The 19,492-nt window shown below is 34.5% G+C and overlaps 1 protein-coding gene across 5 annotated transcripts in view; it reads right to left on the bottom strand.

Annotated features, from left to right (window-relative positions):
* Nucleotides 1–19,492, bottom strand: part of ITGB3BP (integrin subunit beta 3 binding protein) — a 94,545-nt gene that overhangs the window by 54,022 nt on the left and 21,031 nt on the right. For all 5 annotated transcript variants that reach the window (XR_009050223.1, XR_009050222.1, XM_057717510.1 and 2 more), the window contains exon 2: nt 17,127–17,169. Coding sequence is in view for 3 of the 5 variants with exons in the window: in XM_057717510.1 (XP_057573493.1) it covers nt 17,127–17,169 (43 nt within the window). In the remaining 2 variants the exon portion in view is untranslated. The remainder of the gene's footprint in view (nt 1–17,126; nt 17,170–19,492) is intronic.

The raw sequence follows: 19,492 nt of genomic DNA, 5'->3' as shown, positions 1-19,492 counted from the left end.
CCGGTTACATCCTGACATTTGTTGTCAGCTGAACCTGAAGTATAATAATGGGGCTAGGCCAGAGAAACTCTCACAAGTGTCTCTTAGTAAGACCCACAAGGAAATCCTAGGAAGGATTAGTGGTGTCCTTAACCTTCACAAAGTTGCTCTGACACAGTGTCTTGTCTTAATGATAAATAAAATAATGTTCAAACAATTGAGTATGGCACTCAAGGCCTTTGAGAATTTGATCTATTCTACACAAATCCTTTCTGCAGCTTCCTTCTCTGTGTTCCCATAGACCTTGTGCATATCTCTGACTGGAGTTAGTAAATTCTTATAATTTATTATATTTCTGTATACCCCATTAGAATTTGTTTCTGAAAATAAATATTATTTCATCCTTGTAGTATAGAACTCAAAAATGTATGATGAATGAATGATTTAAAAGAAACAGTCCAGTAAACTTAGCCAGGCCACTCTACTCAGAATATATTCATTTGTTCATTGGTTCATTCATTCATTATTAAATGACACCTGTAGTCCCAGTCACTTAGGTTATGCACATTTGGGCCTTGGCTAATCTTTCTTTGGTTTGGCGTCTCATTCATAATCCACTTCCTCCAAACACCCATTATCATGCTATCAATTGCTTGCTCTTCTGAATTCCCTTTAACCATATTTTCTACAATGCTTACTAATCACCCAGCATTTGCTAACTAATGTGTATATAGGAATAGAACCAATTGTTCTGGCTTCATAAACAGCAGAGAACACGTCTAAAGGTAGTATGCGTGCTACAGAAATTCAGAGAAGAGGGAAAATCAAAGTGGGCTGCAGTAATCTCACAGAAGGACTCTTGCGAAGAGGAAGGGTGAGGCTTAGATAAGTATAAATAAAAGGTATGAAAAACCTGAAATCTAGAGGTGAAACAGACAGCACAGGGTGCATTTGGGGGATAAAGGAAAGGTCTGAAGGCTCATGATATGTTGCCAACATTGTAGAATTATACTTTCACTTGGTTGCTGACTTGAAATAGTTATATAATTCTCCACTGTCAACTATTCTTTATTTTCAAGACACCATGGCAGAAATAGTGGCTATGTCACCTTTTTCAATAATCTTGGTATTAGTTCCAGAATCTATAGCATGAATTTTTTTTTACAGTTAAGATTTTAAATGATAGATATTTCTTTGTATTGGGGGAACAAAAGGCATTCCATTCTTTATTTTACGTATCTACAGTAGCCACAAATGTAACCAATATCTTTTTAAAAAATCAAACTATAATATCAAGTTATAGCTCTAAAGCAATCTTTTTTGTAAGGTGAAAGGGTTTTAAGTCTCTTTACCAGGTGGTTATTATTACCTCTCCATCTTGAGTTTTCACCTGTTTATAAGTATTCAGTCACACACTATGACATTTATCCAATCCAACCCCACTTTTCTAAGAATTTATGGCTCAGAACTATTTCACTGTGTATGTACAAGAAATGAAAGTCACTACCCTAATGTACATTTATGTCAATCTGTTTTCCTATTTTCACCAAAAGTTATTTTTCCAATTGCCAAATATCTAAACACTGCAACTGTAGATCATACATTTCTCCTTGAAAACAATTTTTTAGCTTTTGTAAAATAAGTCCTTGTGTGTGCACGTGCATGCACACATGTGTGTGTATATATATATAAATTTCTCCCCCTCACCTTAAAAATACTAAGGCTTCTTTTTTTGCTGTCCTTTTTTTTTTTTTGGTGATCTGTGTTGATTAAAGGGGAAAATGTCTGTCTACAATTGTAATGTACTTAGAGGGAAAAAAGAAAATTTCCTACTATCCCCCTAAATATTCTTCAGTCAAGCATAAAATCTGCCTACTGATATACATACGCAAATGAATAATCTTACTTCTTTAAGTTCTTTTTCTCTCAAAGTTTAACCAAGGTCCTCTAATTTTTAAACTCTGAAGATGCTTAAAAGTGATCCTAGAATCCATTTAAGAATTTCCATTCTGTCAATCCCCAAACGTTGAAGGGCCTGGCCTTCGTATTAGTTTCCTGCAACAGGAAGATAAGAAGACTGGAATTTGGGAGAAGACTGAGCTACTAATTGAGAAGTCTGGCACTCTTTCCATTCAGCAATGATGAATGCTACCTACCAGACCCTTCAGAAAAATAGAAGAAAAAGTGAGAACAGATTTGGCTAGAGAAGGGAAAGAACTCAGGATGTAAACAATATAAGAAAACAGAAATCAGATAAGTCACGACTACTTTCTATAATTATTTATGCTTGTAATATTTATTGACTCAAAGATATTTAACACCACACTGAAAAAAAAAAAAGATTCTGTCTATGATCAGTCCAAATGACACTGTACTTGCTGTAAGGAGGTCAAAACTTGTTCATTAGCAAAACTAAAATTTGAGCATTGATTTTTCCACCCAGAAAAAGAGATGAATGTTCTTTCCATAATTTCAAATAAATGTGACATTCTCCTTCAATATCTTTCACAAACTGTAGCTTGCTTCATCACCTTGTTTAAAGCATATTCTACCAAAAAGGTGCCTTTTTTTTATTGATTTTTACTATTATAAACAGTCTAAAAAGTGCTAACTAAGGGTTCTTTCAAGATGAAATATGGGATATAATGGATCTGCTATTATTATTATGAACTACTAGCCTATGCTATCATTGAAATATTTAAAATATAGGTACTGTAGGTATTTGGATAACCAGAAGCAAAAGCAAAATTAGGGTAGCTAACAGGAGACAATTCTTTATAACCTCATGCTGGTTAATTAGGTTATTGGACTGTTTCACCTAAGATATTATTACATATCACTAGTACTTATTATGGAATTTATATTAGAAAATTTTAAATACTAGCTGTCTCAGGGATTTTTCACAATTTGGGTCTGGGGTCCTAGAAGAGTCCTAAATATCAACTAACTTTTTATCAGTTGCCACAATTATCACCCTTAGTGATTCTAATAATGTGCAGCTTTTGTTATCTTTAATGGTAGTTATGGAGAACAAAAGCACTTTGCACTTACCTCAGTGATCCTACAGGGACAGCAGGGAAAGGGTATAACCAATATATGAGATCTGTGCTGATGAAAATGTTCTATTTCTTGATTGGGTATTTGATACCCAGGGATACACATTTGTTAAAACTCATTGAGCTGTACATTCAAGATCTGTGAATTTCACAATATATAAATTTTACTTTGATAAAAACATTTTAACAGGAAAGAAAAAACATTGGCTAAAAACTTCATACACTGGTGTTTCGATTTATGCTCACTATTGTTTCAAAATTTTAAGATATTAAAATATTAATTGTAATATTAAAGACATGACCATTTGTTTACTCTTGCACTAGTCTTCAACAAGTTTTTAAAGATATATTTTCATGACTGTTATCATTCCTTCATTTGTCCTCATACTTTTTCAGAATAGAAAATGAATCACACCTCAAACATATTTTTAAGTATGATTTCCTTACAATAAAATGCACAGATCTTAAGTTGTCTGGCTTGATGAGTTCTGATAATTGTATACACTGATGCCACCATCACCCAAGATATAGAATATGTCTGTCATCCCAGAAGATTCCCTTGTACCCATTTCCACTCAATTCCCACTCTGCAGCCCAGAAGCAACCACTTTCTAATTCCTATAACCATGGCTAGTTTTGCTATTCTTGAACTTCATGTAAATTAAATACATAACTTTTGTGTTTGGCTTCTTCTGTTCAATGTGTCTTTGAGATAATCTATGTTGTTGTGTGTGGTAAGATTGTGCTCCTTTTAATTTTACTATTCCTTTGTATAAACATACCAGAATTCATTTTTCTACTCTCCTGATGAAGGACATTTCGGTTATTTCCAGTTTGGGGCTATTATAAATTAAGGTGCTAAAGAACATTCTTGTATATGTCTTTTGTGGATATATGATTTTATTTACTTGGAAAGCCCAGGAATGGAATTGCCAGGCTATAGGATGAATATAGATTTATTTTCTATATATAAAGGCTAAATAATTCTCTAAAGTGTTTGTATCATTTTAAATTACCATCAATAAACGAGAGTTCCAAATGCTGCACACCCTCACCAACCTTTAGGTTGTTTTAGGCATTCCAGTGTTGATTTTTAAAGCCATTCTGTTTTGTTGTTGTTATTTAGCTATTCAGGTGAGTGGGAATGGTATCCCTTTGTGGTTTTAATTTGTATTTCCAATGACTAATGACATTGAACATATTTTCATGTGCTAATTTTCCATTTAAACATTTTATTTGTCTGAAATTTATAAAGCTGGACAGTTGCTGATTTGGTGATTGTTAGGTTACGCAGACTATGGAAATATAATGTATTGATCTTTCTAAATATTCTGGGTTTTTAATTGTTTACAAATTTCTTTTTGTATTGAAAGAAAAAAAGACAAAGTATCTTTCAGAGGACTGTGCACCAGCCAAAGGGATCTGAAACATCATCTTAGGGCCACTCTTCTTAAAGTGGAAGGAAATCACTGTTGTCACTGTTATTAGTGACAACATGGATGAATCTGCAGGACATTATGCTAAGTGAAATAAGACAAAGACAGAAAGACAAACACTGCATGGTATCACTTAATGGGGAAAAAATAAATAAAAAAGTCCAACTTACACAAACAGAGAGTAGAAAAGTGGCTGTTAATGGCTGGGGAATGGGGGAAATAGGAAAATGTTGATAAAGGGTACAAACTTTAACTTACAAGATGAATAAGGTCTGAGGATCTAATGTATAACATGACAACTATAACTGATAACACTGTATTGTATAGTAATTGAAATCTGCTAAAACGGTAGAACTTAAATGTTCTCACCAAAAAAGGAAAAGAAAAAAAGAAAAATTTTAAGTGATGGACGCACTAATTAATTTGATGGGAGGAGTCCTTTCACAATGCATGTATACACACACACACACACACACATACACACACAATGTATGCTATCTATTCACAATATATACATCAAATCAACACATTGTACACTTTAAATATGTTATATTTTGGTCAATTATAACTCAATAAAGCTGAAAAAAAGTGAAAGCCTTGGATCACCCTTTTTTTGTACTCCTTTTCCTATTTCCTATTTTAGACCAGACCTTCCGTCCTAAAAACTTGACTCCTATGCTACACAGACATACTCATTTCATTCATGAGTGTCTCCATAACTCTTGAATGATTTGTGTAAAAAAACCTAAAGAAGTTATGAATATGACATCCCTTGTGCCAAACCTTATGAGTCAAGATTATTCCTTGATATGATTCACGCCAAACACTTACACTGACATATGGATAGACCAAACCTACTTAATCTCCTATTACAGGATCGAGAGAAGCAATGGAGCGCTTTCATGTAGAAAGCGGGGGTGGGAAACCAAGAGAGGGAAGATGAATGTGTATCTAAGTCACTCGGGAACTTTTATGTAGATGCAAAAAACTTAAGTCAAAACATGTTTAATAGGAGATGGACAAATGTAACTCCATGTTTACTACTAGAAACCAAAGCTTTGAGCTAATTTTTTTTTATAAGAACTTTTATTGAGATACAGTTAACATACAATAAACTGCATGTATTTAGAGTGTGCTATTTGGTATCCCAATCTCCCAATTCATTCCCCCCCAACCCTCCCCGCTTTCCCCACTTGGTGTCCATATGTTTGTTCTCTACATCTGTGTCTCTATTTCTGCTGATCTGTACCATTTTTCTATATTCTGCATATATGTGTTACTATACGATATTTGTTTTTCTCTTTCTGACTCACTTCGCTCTGTATGACAGCCTCTAGGTCCATCCACGTCTCTACAAATGTCCCAGTTTCATTGCTTTTTACAGCTGAGTAATATTCCATTGTATATATGTACCACATCTTCTTTACCCATTCATCTGTTGATGGACATTTAGGTTGCTTTCACGGCCTGGCTATCGTAAATAGTGCTGCAATGAACATTGGACTGCATGTGTCTTTTGGAATTATGGTGTTCTCTGGGTATATGCCCAGTAGTGGGATGGCTGGGTCATATGGTAGTTCTATTTTTAGTTTTGCAAGGAACCTCCATACTGTTCTCCATAGTGGCTGTATCAATTTACATTTCCATCAGCAATGCAAGAGCATTCCCTTTTCTCCACACTCTCTCCAGCATTTACTGTTCGTAGATTTTCTGATGATGCCCATTCTGACCAGTATGAGGTGATACCTCATTGTAGTTTTGATTTGCATTTCTCTAATAATTAGTGATGTTGAGCAGCTTTTCATGTGCCTCTTGGCCATCCATGTGTCTTCTTTGGAGAAATGCCTATTAAGGTCATCTGTCCATTTTTTGATTGGGTTGTTTTTTTTGATATTGAGCTGGATGAACTGTTTATATTTTGGAGATTAATCCTTTGTCTGTTGATTCGTTTGCAAATATTTTCTCCCATTCTGAGGGTTATCTTTTCGTCTAACTTATGGTTTCCTTTGCTGTGCAGAAGCTTTGAAGTTTCATTAGGTCTCACTTATTTTTGTTTTTATTTCCATTATTTTTGGGGGTGGATCAAAAAAATCTTGCTGTTATTATGTTATTTAATTTCTCTTTGATTTTGCTGTTCTTCCTATGTTTTCCTCTAGGAGTTTTATAGTGTCTGGCCTTACACTTAGGTCTTTAATCCATTTGGAGTTTATTGTTGTGTATGGTGTTAAGGAGTGTTCTAATTTCATTCTTTCACATGTAGCTGTCTAGCTTTCCCAGCACCGCTTATTGAAGAGGCTGCCTTTTCTCCACTGCATATCCTTGTCTCCTTTGTCATAGATTCGTTGACCATAGTTTATCTCTGGGCTTTCTATCCTGTCCCATTGATCTATATTTCTGTTTTTGTGCCAGCACCATACTGTCTTGATCACTGTAGACTTGTAGCATAGCCTGAAGTCAGGGAGCCTGATTCCACCAACTCCATTTTTCCTTCTCAAGATTGCTTTGGCTATTTGGTGTCTTTTGCGTTTGCATACAAATTGCAAAATTTCTTGTTCTAGTTCTGTGAAAAACACCATTGGTAATTTGATCGGGATTGCATTGAATCTGTAAATTTCTTTCAGTAGTATAGTCATTTTCACAATGTTGATTCTTCCAATCCAAGAACATGGTATGTCCCTCCATCTGTTTGTGTCATCTTTGATTTCTTTCACTAGTGTCTTGTAGTTTTCTGAGTACAGGTCTTGTACCTCCTTGGTTAGGTTTATTCCTAGGTATTTTATTCTTTTTGTTGCAATGGTGAATGGGATTGTTTCCTTAATTTCTCTTTCTGATCTTTCATTGTCAGTGTATAGAAATGCAAGAGATTTCTGTGTGTTCATTTTGTATCCTGCAACTTTACCAAATTCATTGATTAGCTCAAGCAGTTTTCTGGTGGCACTTTAGGATTTTCTATGTATAGTATCATGTCATCTGCAAACAGTGACAATTTTACTTCTTCTTTTGCAATTTGGATTCCTTTTATTTCTTTTTCTTCTCTGATTGCTGTGGCAACGACTTCCAAAACTATGTTGAATAGGAGTGGAGTGGACATCCTTGTCTTGTTCCTGATCTTAGAGGAAATGTTTTCAATTTTTCACCATTGAGAAGGATGTTTGCTGTGCATTTGTTGTATGTGGCCTTTATTATGTTGTGGTAGGTTTCCTCTATGCCCATTTTCTGGAGAGTTTTTATCATAAATGGGTGTTGAATTTTGTCAAAGGCTTTTTCTGCATCTATTGAGATGATCATGTGGTTTTTATCCTTCAGTTGTTAATATGGTGTATCACATTGATTCATTTGCGTATATTGAAGAATCCTTGCATTCCAGGGATAAACCCCACTTGATCATGGTGGATGATCCTTTTAATGTGTTGTTAGATTCTGTTGGCTAGTATTTTGTGGAGGATTTTTGCATCTATATTCATCCATGATATTGGTCTGTAATTTTCTTTTTTTGTAGTATCTCTGGTTTTGGTATCAGGGTGATGGTGGCCTCATAAAATGAGTTTGGGAGTGTTCCTTCCTCTGCAATTTCTGGAAGAGCTTGAGAAGGATGGGTGTTAGCTCTTCTCTAAATGGTTGATAAAATTCACCTGTGAAGCCATCTGGTCCTGGACTTTTGTTTGTTGGGAGATTTTTAATCACAGTTTCAATTTCACTCCTTGTGATTGGTCTGTTCATATTTTCTATGTCTTCCTGATTCAGTCTTGGAAGGTTATACCTGTCTATGAATCTGTCCATTTCACCCAGGTTGTCCATTTTATTGGCATATAGTTGCTTGTAGTAATCTCTTATGGTGCTTTTTATTTCTGTGGTGTCCGTTTTAACTTCTCCTGTTTCATTTCTAATTTTATTGATTTGAGTCCTCTCCCTCTTTTTCTTGATGAGTCTTGCTAGAGGTTTATCAATTTTGTTTATCTTCTCAAAGAACCAGCTTTTAGTTTTACTGATTTTTGCTACTGTTTTGTTTCAATTTCATTTATTTCTGCTCTGATCTTTATGATTTCTCTCCGTCTACTCACTTTGGGTTTTGTTTGCTCTTCTTTCTCTCGTTTCTTTAGGTGTAAGGTTAGATTGTTTATTTGGGATTTTTCTTGTTTCTTGAGGTAGGATTGTATTGCTATAAACGTCCCTCTTAGAACTGCCTTTGCTGCATCCCATAGGTTTTGGATCGTTGTGTTTTCATTGTCATTTGTCTCTAGGTATGTTTTGATTTCCTCTTTGATTTCTTCAGTGATCTCTTGGTTATTTAGTAGCGTATTGTTTAGCCTCCATGTGTTTGTGTTTTTTAGTTTTTTTCCTGTAATTGATTTCTAATCTCATAGCACTGTGGTCAGAAAAGATGCTTGATATGATTTCAATTTTCTTGAATTTACCAAGGCTTGATTTATGACCCAAAATGTGATCTATCCTGGAGAATGTTCCATGTGCACTTGAGAAGAATGTGTAATCTGCTGTTTTTGGATGTAATGTCCTATAGATATCTATTAAATCAAGCTGATTTATTGTGTCATTTAAAGCAAAGCTTTGGGCTAATTCTTGAATTTATAGGGAGGGAAGGATAGCAAGAACCTGTCTGTTCTTTCCCTGATACCTTCCTCTCATTCCTGAACTACAGAAGACTGAGCTCCCTTACACTTTGGTGAATCTATCACCAGTGTGTGTTTATGATTTTACTGGATACTTCCTTTCCTTTCTGCTATACCTTTGCTATATGCTTCTGCTATATGCTGATCCTTTCCCTTTCCTCTTCTTTTCTCCAAGAAAACTCAGTGAATGTAGACTTTCTGAGAGTAAAAAGAAAAGAAGATATAACAATTATAAATACACACACACACACACACACACATCTAACAAGAGAACCCCAAAATACAAGGAGCAAAAACTGGCAATATTGAGGGAAAAAATTAAAAAATTCAACCATAATAGTTGGAAACTTCAATGCCCCACTTTCAATAATAGACAGACCAACTACACAGAAAATCAGCAAGGAAACAGAAGACAAACAACACTATACACCAATTAGACCTAATAGACATCTATCAAACCCTCCACCCAACAAAAACAGAATACACATTCTTCTCAAGAGCATATGTAATATTAGCCAGGATAGAATACATGTTAGGCCATAAAACAAATCTCAGTAAATTTAAAAAGACTGCAATCATATAAAGAATGCTTTCTAATCACAATGGAATAAAATGAGAAATAAAAACAGAAGGAAATTTGGAAAATACAAAATACATGGAAATTAACACACTCCTAGATAACCAATCAAAAGGGAAATTAGAAAACACATCGAGGAGAATGAAAATGAAACACAACACATATAAAAAACTTACGGGATACAGAGAAAGCAGTACTCAGAGAGAAATTTAAACACTTACATTTAAAAAGAAAGCTCTCAAATCAATAACCTATCCTTCCACCTTAAGAAACTAGAAAAAGAGCAAAGTAAACCTGAAGGAAAGAAATAAACATTAATACTGTAAAGAAAACAAATGAAATGGAAAAGAAAATAGAGAAGATCATGAATCTAAAAGCTGGTTCTTTGAAAGGAAAATCGACAAACCTTTATCTAGATTGACGAAGAAAGAAATAAAATTCAGATTACTAAAATCAGGAATGAGGGGGGCGGATATTACAACTGACCTTGGAGAAATAAAAGATTATAAGGGGATACTATGAACAACTGTATGGCAACAAATTAGATAATGTAGATGAAATGGACAAATTCCCTAAAATACACAGTCCACCAGGACTGAATCATGAAGAAATGGAAAATTGGAACACATCAATAGCAAGTAAATAGATTAGATCAATTCAGAAAACCTGTCAAAAACAAAAGCGTAGGACCAGAGAGCTTCACTGGTGAATTCTACAAACATTTAAAGAAGAATTGACACCAATTCTTTTCAAACTCTATTAAAAAATAGGGAACACTTCCTAACACATTCTATGAGACTACATTACTCTGATACTAGAACCAGACAAATACCTTACGAGAAAAGAAAACTGCAGACTAATCTCCCTGATGAATATAGATGCAAAAATCCTCAACATTCCTGCAAACTGAAACCAGAGAAAATAAGAATTATACATTATGACCAAGTGGGATTTATTCTGTGAAAGCAAGGTTGGTTCAACATACAAGAACCAATCAATATAATACATCATATTAATAGAATAAAGGGAAAAAACCCACATGATCATCTCAATAGATACAAAAAAGCATTTGACAAAAATCCAGTGTTATTTCATGATAAAAAATACTCATCAGACTAGGAACAGAAGGGAAGTGTCTCAATCTGACAAAGGGCATTTAGGAAAAACTCACAGCTAACACCATATTTAGTGATTAAAGACTGGATGCTTTCCCCCTAAAATCAGGACAAGGCAACAATATCTGTTCCTGCCACTTCTGCTCAATATTGTTCTGGAGGTTCTAGCCAGGGCAATAAGCAAGAATAAGAAATAAAAGGCATCTGATGGGGAAGAAAAAGGACATGATCTGATATATAGAATATCCAAAATAATGTATAAGAAAGTATTAGAGCTAATACATGAGTTCATCAAAGTTACACAATAATGATCAATATACAAAAATTAGCTGTGTATCTATACACTAGCGATGACCAATCTAAAGTGAAATTATAAAAACATTTACATTAGCACCAAAAAGAATAAAACACTAAGGAATAAATATAACCAAAAGTATAAGACTTGTATAGTGAAAATTATAAAACATTGAAAAAAAATTAAAGAACATCAAAATAAATAGAAATAGATCCTATGTTCATGGTTTAGAAGAATTACCAATGTTAAAATAGCAGATTCAGTGTAATTCCTATCAAAATTCCAAATTTTTCTTTTTCAGAAATGGACAAGGTGACCCTAAAATTCATAGGGAATTGCAAGGGATATGGGCTAGCAGAAGCAATCTTGAAAAAGACCAACAAAGTTGGAGGCCTCACACTTCCTAATTTTAAATTCACAGTAATTAAAAACTTATTTTTAAAAATTACAGTAATCAACACAGCATGGTAGTGGCATAAGGTTAGATTTATAGACAAATGGAATAGATTTGAGAGTCGGGAAATAAATCCATATATTGATAGTCAACTCATCTTTGACAAGGGTTCTAAGGCCATTCAACAGGGGAAATAATAGATTTCCAAGAAATACTGCTAGGACAAATGAATATCTACCTGCCCTTCACCTCATACCAGGTACAAAAATGAACTCAATTAGGTCTTAAATGTAATGCAAGTGCTAAAACTATAAAACTCTTAGAAAGAAACATAGTGAAAGTTTGCATTACCACAGATTGCACAACAGTTTCTTAGGTATGACACCAAAAGCACAACCAATCAAAGAAAAAATAAATTGGACTTCATCAAAATTTAAAACCTTTGTGTATCAAAGGATACTATCAAGGAAGTGAAAAGACAACCCCAGAACTGAAGAAAATATGTACAAATCATATATCTGATAAGGTAACAGTATTCAGAATACATAAAGAATTCTTAAAACTCAACAGTAAAAAGACAACCCAATTCAAAATAGGCAAAAGATTTGAATAGATATTTCTCCAAAGAAAATAGACAGACAGAAAATAAGCACATTATAAGATGTTTGACATCATCAGGGAAATGCAAATTAAAACCACAATGAGATACCACTTCACACCCAGTAGGGTGGCTAGAATCAAAAATTCAGACAATAACAAGTGTTGATGAGAATGTGGAGAAATTGGAACCCTCATACACTGTTAGTGGGGAATGTAAAATGGTGCAGCCACTGTAGAAAAGAGTTTAGCCATTTCACAAAAAGTTAGAATTACCATATGACCATCAATTCCATCCCTAGGTATGTAATGAAGAAAACTGCAAACATGTTCATACAAAACATTGTACAGGAATGTTACATACAACACTATTCATAATAGTCAAAAAGCAGAAACAACCTAAATGTCCTTCAGCTGAGGAATGGATAAACAAAAGGTGATATACCCATACGAAAGGATATGATTCAGCCATAAAAAGGAATATTGTTACATGTGACAACATGGATAAACTTTGAAAATATTATGCTAAATGAACGAAGTCGGTCATGAAAGACCACATATTGTATGAATCCATTTATATAATATGGCCAGAACAGGCAAATCCATAGAGACAGCAAATAAATTAGTAGTTGCCAAGGAATGGGAGGTGGGGTAGAGGAAATTGAGACTAACTACCAATAGGTATGGGTTTCTTTTTGGGGTGCTGGAATTGTTCTGAAATCACATACTAGTGATGGCTGCACAATGTAATGAGTATATAATAAACCACTGGTGTATACTTTAAAATTATGAATTTTATATGAATTATCTCTCAATAAAAATGCTAAAATTAAAAAAAGATCTGAATTGTCAAAAATTATATTAGATATCGGAGAATGTGAACAAAGACGTCCATTTAACAAATAAGGAATCAATTTTGAGAGAGATGATAATACTATTATAGTTTTTAAAAAGTCTATCTTTTAGAAATAATTGCTGAAGTATTTATGGATGATATGGCTGATGTTTGAGATTTGTTTCAAATAATCTAGTATGGGGGATACTGAATTATGTGTGGGAGTATAAATGAAACAAGATTAGCCTTGTGTTGATAATTATTGAAGCTGGGTAATGGGCAGTGCATTCTCCATAATCAAAATTCTCCAAAATCAAAAGGCAAAAAAATGAACCAGTATTTGGTAACTGTAGTCAAATAAGGAATCTATAAAATAATCATTAATGAATTAAAAAAAAACACCAGGAGAAAGATCGATGGAGAATTTTATTATGGGTGGATCAGGCTAGTAACACCTGAAACCAAGACCATTTTGTGCCTCTTGAGGTGAGGCAACAGGAACTACACAGATTACCTATGAAGTATTCTTACCAAAAATACGAACCAGAATCTAATCAAGCCTCTACCTTTAACTACGAGTTTTACAGGAAAGATGAAGTTCCGAGAAATCACTTAAAGGACAGCACAAGAAAACAATCCACCAAATCTAGAATGTGAAATATAGAAAAAATATTTCAGTTTTTTCTGAAAAATAAATTACAAGAAAAAGAGTGAGATTTTAAAAGATTTTAAAAGATTTGGGGGTGGGGGGGAGGTGGGAAAGACTTAAGGTACATAAGAACCATGACAATGTGTAAACCTTGTTTGGATCCTGATTTTAATAAGCCAACTATAAAAGGATATTTTGAAACAACCATAGAAATGTGAATATGGACTGGGTAAAAGATATTATTAAGGAGTTCTTATTTTGTGAAGTATGAGAATGGCACTATAGTTATGAAAGAAGTCATTATCTGTCAGAAATGCATACTGAAGAATATTCTGATGAAATAACATGTCTGGGATTTGTAAAATTCCAGGAAAAAATACACAGATACACACACATGTATATGCCTAAATGTATGTGTACATATACATATATATAAATAGGTGAAGCAAAATTAGCAAAATGTTAACAAGTTTTGAAGCTGGATGATGGTTACATGGTAGTTCATTGTATTATTGTCTCTACTTTTGTGTATGTTTGAAAATTTCCATAATAAAAAGGTAAGGAAGGTAGGAAGGGAAGAAGAGGGAGGGAGGGAGAGAAGAAGGGAGTAGACTTGAGCCAAATCAAGTAAGCCACAGAATGTGAGCTATAATATTTCCTAATGCCCTGAAGTCCAAAGTTCTTTCTAATTTCAGGAGTCAGGAGAATCCTTGTTTCAGAGATAAGATAAGTTTAGACCATGGGAATAATCAGACTTAAAAGTATCCTACTGGGCTTCCTAGGTGGCGCAGTGGTTGAGAATCCGCCTGACAATGCAGGGGATACGGGTTCGATCCCTGCTCCAGGAAGATCCCACGTGCTGCGGAGCAACGAAGCCCGTGCACCACAACTACTGAGCCTGCGCTTTAGAGCCCGTGAGCCACAACTATTGAGCCTATGTGCTGCAACTACTGAGGCCCACGTGCCTAGAGCCCGCACTCCACAACAAGAGAAGCCAGGGCCATGAGGAGCCCGCACACCACAACGAAGAGCAGCCCCCAACTCACCGCAACTAAAAGAAGAAAGCCCACGCACAGTGACAAAGACCCAACACAGCCAATAAAATCAATCAATAAATACATTTATAAAAAAAAAAAAAAGTATCCTACTAACGGTAAGGGAGGAATTTCAACTGGGTATGTATGTCCAAATCAGAAAACCTTCCCCAAACCTGCACTGCATTCCTTCTAGCAGCATGCCTATTGAGTTAGCCTTGGAAGGAAGTATGCTCCTCCCCTTCCCACCTGCAGCATCTCCTTCTCCCATTCCTTCCCTGAGGTAGCCTAAAATAGATTAGGTCAAACTGGCTACATATATGACCAGGTAGCCAGCTGTCCCTATAAATTCATCTGGACTGCCACTGGCAACAGTTTGTAATAAATAATTCAACTTTGTTTCTGAAAATTCATCCAGAAACAGTGCTTAGAGGGCAATAACTTGAGCAACCCCAATATTGCAGGTAATGATAAATCAAAACCTTCATCACTCCTCATTACCCCCCAACAATTTGAGAGGTTCAGCAAATAGTGGTACTTGTAGTATATACTCAGTATATTAAAGGAAGATAACAGGGCATGATCCATACCTCTGTCTCCCCTATTAGGGGAATTATAAGGAAAATTACTTTTGCAGACTTGCCCTAACATCATGGAGCATTAATCTCCATGAAGGTCTATAGCCACATTGGGACACTGGGATTTGGTAGTTCTAATCATTGCTGGGAGAGGAAACACCAGTTGTTTAGGATGAACAGTCTCCACTTCAACCAACTGACAAATAAGAGTCATCTCCTTTCCCTGAACACCAAAACCTTCTTCCTTCAGCATCATATTGGTAAGGCAAAATGACCACAAAGTTACTACTAGTTCCTCTGTAGCTTCACAGCAATTAGGTGCTCTTAGAATTATAGGTAAATGTCTTGAATGTCTGATTTTCCTTTGCATGGGCTAAGGCAGCCTCAATGGGATCACGGATATGTAGGCAGATACTAGGGAACCAAGCTACTTCAAGGCTAAGTTATTACTGGAGTGGACAGAGACATAAACGTAGCTAAGGAGAGAAGCCTAGACTTAGCACCAGAGCAAAAACTGTCAGGTCTAAGAGCTGCAAACAAATGATGAGGCAAGAGTACAACAGCTGAAAATATCAGAAATAATAATAAATATTAGAAACAGGTTAGAAAATAGAAATATTGCCCAGGCTAGGATGCTAGGAACCTGCATGCTAGGCTACCAGTTGGTGGCTATTTGGTACTAAGCTAAGTCAACTGGTTTAAAGGTACAGAATTGGGCCAAACATAACAATGTATTTTTCTAATACAGGATATTAGCTGTGTCACTGGCTACCTTGACACATCCTAATCTAGACAAAAAATGGATAGAAAGCTTGCCATGACAACAACAGTACTTTATGAAAAGGATGAATTCCTAAATGGCCATTCTCTTCCTTTCAAATGATGTTACCACCTCCCAATGAACAGTTTTGGGGCAGGAAAGAACAGTATTTCATTTCAAGCTGGACTACTCATCTACCAAAATACCATTCTGACCAAAGAAACAGATGCAAAATTACAGTCACAGCTGCATTCTGTACAGAACAAGTTGGATAATGGTGTTCTAAATTGCTAATTACACCGCTAATGATTTTTTTAGTGGCACTGCAGTATTTTGCCACCTTTGTTTAAATTTTTTTTAAAAAGCACCTAGGAAGTTTTTAAAATGGTAAACTGTTAATACCAGTGAGTCTTCTGAAGAGAAATTCCATATAAAACCCATTTCTTGAAATGGCATTCTCATATGGGATCTCATATAGGAGCCCATTTATTGACTAGCTATTTATTTTAATTTACTCTCTCACCAATTTACTTGCATTTAAGATTACTAAGGCCATAAGTATCCTGGTATTAGTGTTTGTATCTAGATCCAATGTTGGTATGAAGAGATAATAAACTAGCATATGTCATGATATGCTGGTATTGGAATGTGCTATGATGAGATTTACAAAAAGTAATAGCAACAGTACAATTTTATTATTGTGACAACCATGGTGAAATTTATTACAGTGTTAGTATTTTGTTTAATCATGCCAGCGTAGCTGAGGGGGTAATTACCTTTTTGATATAAAAATGTTGTTAATGTTTTTATTTCAGTTTAGCAGATTATAGAATGCAGATTAAAGCACTGCCATTGTCCCATCTTTATCTATCTACATTTAAGTGGCAGAGTATTTTTTTTCTACAAATAGTGAACTAATTTCGACTAAATTATTTCACTAATTTCGACTAAATTATTTCACTAAGGCTTCAAATAGTTTGCCCCTTAAATAAAAACCTCAAGCTGGCCAAGAATTTCCATATACTAGATTACAAATTTTATATGTAGAAAATGATGTACCAATCACAATTATGTCACAGTGTTTGTTTTCTGTTTTTGATACTTTTTACATTCAGTATAAGGGTAAATTAGCTCTTAAAAAATTAAAAGCACAATCTTGTTATGCAATTACAAACTCATAAGTAAATACTTACATTTGCTTTTAACAGATCATCCAATTTCAGTGATCTTTTAACACTGCGAACAAAATATTTAAAGACATCTTAGATTTAATATGCTGTAAGTAGCTAAGTATTTAAGAGTAATCTATATAAACAAAGTTTCTGTTACTTTCGCCAACTAAAGTAGAATACCTATGAAGAAAGCAATTTTCACAATGATGAAACTGTTTTTTTTAGTAGCATATATCAAGATGAAATCATAATTAAATACTTAAATGGATTTTTATACATGCAGTTTTATAATATGCACTATCATAATTCAAATATTCAAGTTATATTATAAAAATAATCTTAGTAAAAAATTAACACATATGTTTTAAAATACCACTAACAAAAAATTATACATAAAAGCAAAATAATTTACATACCTTCAGTGGAGATGTTGAAAGTATATTATTTGCAGAAATAACACTCTAGCTACTAAAATAATGGTATGAACAAGGTAGAAAAGTTTCGCACATTTTTCTAGCTTTAAACATGATTCAGTGCTAACAGACTATGACTTAACTGAGGAACAGATGCTCTATGTCTTTATAAGTCCCCAATCCATAAGAAACTATTTTTTGTCTCCTTCACTAAACTGATTCAGGAACATGCCAGGCTCTCTCTGTGCAAAATCTGTTCTGCTAAACTGGATGCCCAGCTGTTGGTGACAATGCTTAGAAAGGAAAGCTGAATATTTATAATACTTTATTTCGTACAGCTGTCTTCTAAAGAGCAGTCATCAACATTTTATTGAATGCAGACTAAATGCTCAAAGGAGAAAAAGGTCAATATAAATTAAAACTAGTTTTCCCAGTGACAAATACAACAGTGAAAGTACTTTCTCTATCTTTGAGAAAAAGAAATTAAGTTATTTTAAATATTAGAGAATTTGAGTATAAAGCAAAAAATTTTTACTATAAAGTTTGTATTACAAAAAACAAAACAAAATTTATAGATCCTAGAAAATGACTATTCATAAATAACTGACTACTGACTTTCAAACAAGTAACAGGAACAAGAATAGAAGAGATGGACAATTTATAAAAATTACTCAGCAATAAATATTAAATACAAAAATTTAATCTATCTAAAATAGTTCACTTAATTTTGCTATTATATCTACATTAGTCTATCACATAACTATTTTTTAAGATTAACTAAATTGGTTTAAAGAATTACTCATATCTTATAGAAGTCCACTTGAAATCAATTTAATGTGAATTCTCAATGAAGAAAGAAGAGAACAGAGGTATGAACAAATAAAAATGGCAGCTAATCCAAAAAGGTACTCATATTTAGCTTTGGAATATATATTATCCTATTCAGGTATGTGAGATGTTTCTGTATTTATAAAACTTCAAAAGTAGAAATCAAAAACCAAAAGTACACAGTACCGCGTTTTTTAGCCTTTGTTTTTATTTAAAAAAATTTTTTTTAAATTTTTATTTATTTTGTTTTTTATTTTTTGGCTGCATTGGGTCTTTGTTGCTGCTCATGGGCTTTTTCTTGTTGTGGCGAGTGGGGGCTACTCTTCGTTGCGGTGTGCTGTCTTCTCACTGAGGTGGCTTCTCTTGTTGCAGAGCATGGGCTCTAGGGCATGCAGGCTTCAGCAGTTGTGGTGCACGAGGTCAGCAGTCATGGCTCACAGGCTCTAGAGCGCAGGTTCAGTAGTTGTGGTGTATGGGCTTGGTTGCTCCATAGCATGTGTGATCTTCCCAGACCAGGGATCGAACTGTGTCCTCTGCATTGGCAGGCAGATTCTTAACCACTGCGCCACCAGGGAAGTCCCTAGCCTTTGTTTTTAAATGCTGTTAAGATGCAATACTACTTTTTAGAAGTAAACAAACCCCACCCTTATATCAACTGTTCAAAATATTATCACTTTATTAGTGATGGCTAATTCTTAGAGAAACTAAATGTTTGTATTTAAAAGGTTTCCAGTTTAGGTCCTAGGTTGACCTAAGAAGCCCAAGGAGAAATGTAAAAGTAAATAAGAAAGTGATCTGAGTTAGACTGTAATCTCCTCTCTAACAGTTTAGTGAGAATCTAAAAACATGATTTATTGTGGTAATGTGGTTTTCAGATAATTCAGGTGTCTAATATCCAAAAGCTGGTAACAGTTACAAGAATCAAAAGACATTTACTAGACAAGACTAGGAGAAACCTAGCAGACTACTTAGTTCATCCAATAGGGAAGAGTTGGTATGATTTGCCCACTATCACACAGCTTGAGGGAGAAAAGCTCAGATTTCACATCCTGTTCATAATAAATCTTTGTTGAACTGAGAGCGAGGAGCCAAAGAAGAGGTAAAGAAGAGCAAACCTATTAGAGGAATTTATGGCCATCTATTCTT

Source organism: Hippopotamus amphibius, chromosome 1, assembly GCF_030028045.1.
Source record: "Hippopotamus amphibius kiboko isolate mHipAmp2 chromosome 1, mHipAmp2.hap2, whole genome shotgun sequence".
NCBI lineage: Eukaryota > Metazoa > Chordata > Mammalia > Artiodactyla > Hippopotamidae > Hippopotamus > Hippopotamus amphibius.
The sequence above is the reverse complement of the archived record's forward strand: the minus strand, read 5'-3'. Positions and strand labels throughout refer to the sequence as shown.